Source organism: Triticum dicoccoides, chromosome 3A (genome assembly GCF_002162155.2).
Source record: "Triticum dicoccoides isolate Atlit2015 ecotype Zavitan chromosome 3A, WEW_v2.0, whole genome shotgun sequence".
NCBI lineage: Eukaryota > Viridiplantae > Streptophyta > Magnoliopsida > Poales > Poaceae > Triticum > Triticum dicoccoides.
This window is the reverse complement of record NC_041384.1, coordinates 26382755-26384492: the sequence shown is the minus strand read 5'-3', so window position 1 is coordinate 26384492 and position 1738 is coordinate 26382755. Positions and strand designations below refer to the sequence as shown.

General features: G+C 47.4%; 1 protein-coding gene across 1 annotated transcript; it reads right to left on the bottom strand.

Moving 5' to 3' along the window:
* Positions 1–378: 378 nt before the first annotated feature.
* On the bottom strand, positions 379–1062 carry LOC119266831. Its single transcript, XM_037548110.1, has one exon. The coding sequence runs from the start codon at positions 1003–1005 to the stop codon at positions 379–381; it is 627 nt and encodes a 208-aa protein (XP_037404007.1). The 5' UTR covers positions 1006–1062.
* Positions 1063–1738: the final 676 nt, after the last annotated feature.

Here is a 1738-nt window from a genome sequence, read left to right as displayed (position 1 = left end):
TTTTTCTAAGAGTATCAGAGGTGTTGACGCATAATGTGCTGCCTAATCTCTTTCATCAGATTGGTCTTTTGGTTACATTGGCTAGAGCATGCACTTCTACATGATATCAAAGCCAAAAGGTCTTGAGTTCAAGACCCGGCTGGCGCAATTAAATTGTAGCGCACTTTTGGTCCACGTTTGATGACTAATTTCTAAAGCTAAGAAAAGTTGGTCATTAAAGACGCTCTTCTCAAATCGATAAATAAGTTTGATGACTACCAGGCGTCCACTACTCGGTCCCATGTCAAAAGGATTTGTCGAGTAAGCTTATTACAAATTTGATTAAAAGATGATTTCATGGGTAAACTTACGTGCAGGTGCAGGGAGAGGGAGTGAAGCTCATGTCAAGAGGAAACCGTCGCTGATGAGCTTCTTGTACTCGCTCGCATTCGCCTCGCTCAACGAGCCCAGCACCGGCATGATGATAGTATCACAGCCCTCCAAGGCATAGCCGCCGTAGACCCTGGTTGGGTCGTAAGGTACTCCCGCGTGAACAAATGCATTGCTCCCATTCCCACAACTCATCTCCACCAGCACCCTTTGCAGATGTGTTGCCGTTTTGGTGCAGTTGTAGAAGATGAGGTTCATGTTAGTAGGGCTGACCTTAAACAGGAGTCCCAGTTCGCCAGAGGTGTTCCATCTCGGAAAATGGCAGTTGAAGTCTTCCTCTTTGTGTAGATCAACGACATGCAAACTGCGTTCCTCATAGGAGATGTTCATGATTGCAAATGTAGTGGATTGAGAGCTCCGGAGAACTGGAGTGTTGTTCGAGCAAGCGACCTCGAAGTCCCTGGGACCGCATGGTCTCCCCGTCTCCAAGTCGGAAAGCCAGAGTGAGGAGGAGATGGTGAGGTTGCCGCACCTCTCCGCTGTGCAGCCATATCCTTGCTGCTCTTTGGCCGCCACAAGCACCAGTGGCAGCCAACAAACCCTGATGAAGACTAAGAACCAGCAGCTCGTAGTCATCGACGAATAAGCCTTGAAATTTGTTGCAGCAACAAAACGAAAGGGAAGCAAGATGAATCGTTGATCATGGGATGTGGGGAGAAACAAGGGGGAATACAGTGGAATCATATATGGTGGAGCAGTGGAGTCCTTTGGCAGTAGTTGTACGTCTAACATGTGAATTCCCAGAGTATACCATTGACTGGGCAAGGGAAGACCCAGGATCAAGCAGACAATTTCCTTGGAAAAACCTTTCGAGAGGACTTTTCGGATGGACATATATGCAACTCATGGAAGGATGTGAATAGTCCCCATCTGAGATGCCGTGAGCTCTCGATCTGGTGCATACTTCCAAAAATCCAAGATGATGACTGATTTCTAAAGCTATGAAGTAGCTTATAGAGGTTGATAAATGAAGAAGCTCTTCTCAAATCCAAAAATAAGCTTGATGACAACAGAAATAATTTGACGATTGAGCTTACCACAACCAGGCGTCTTCTACTACACCCCACCCAGCTCAGAAACTAGCAGCAATAACAGAGGCGGGAGTACTCTGCCTTGGAAGCCAAGACGGTACACATTTACCAGACCGTAACCGGTAACCTAACACAACCATGCATTCATGCATCTAGCCGCACGTTGAAACATGAGCCCCAGATAAGGAGATAACAGATAAGCGAAATGCATAGGGGACCTACGGAAGATGATGGAAAGGATGGCAGGGCATCTCCAGCCGTTCGGCCCCCCAGGGCGC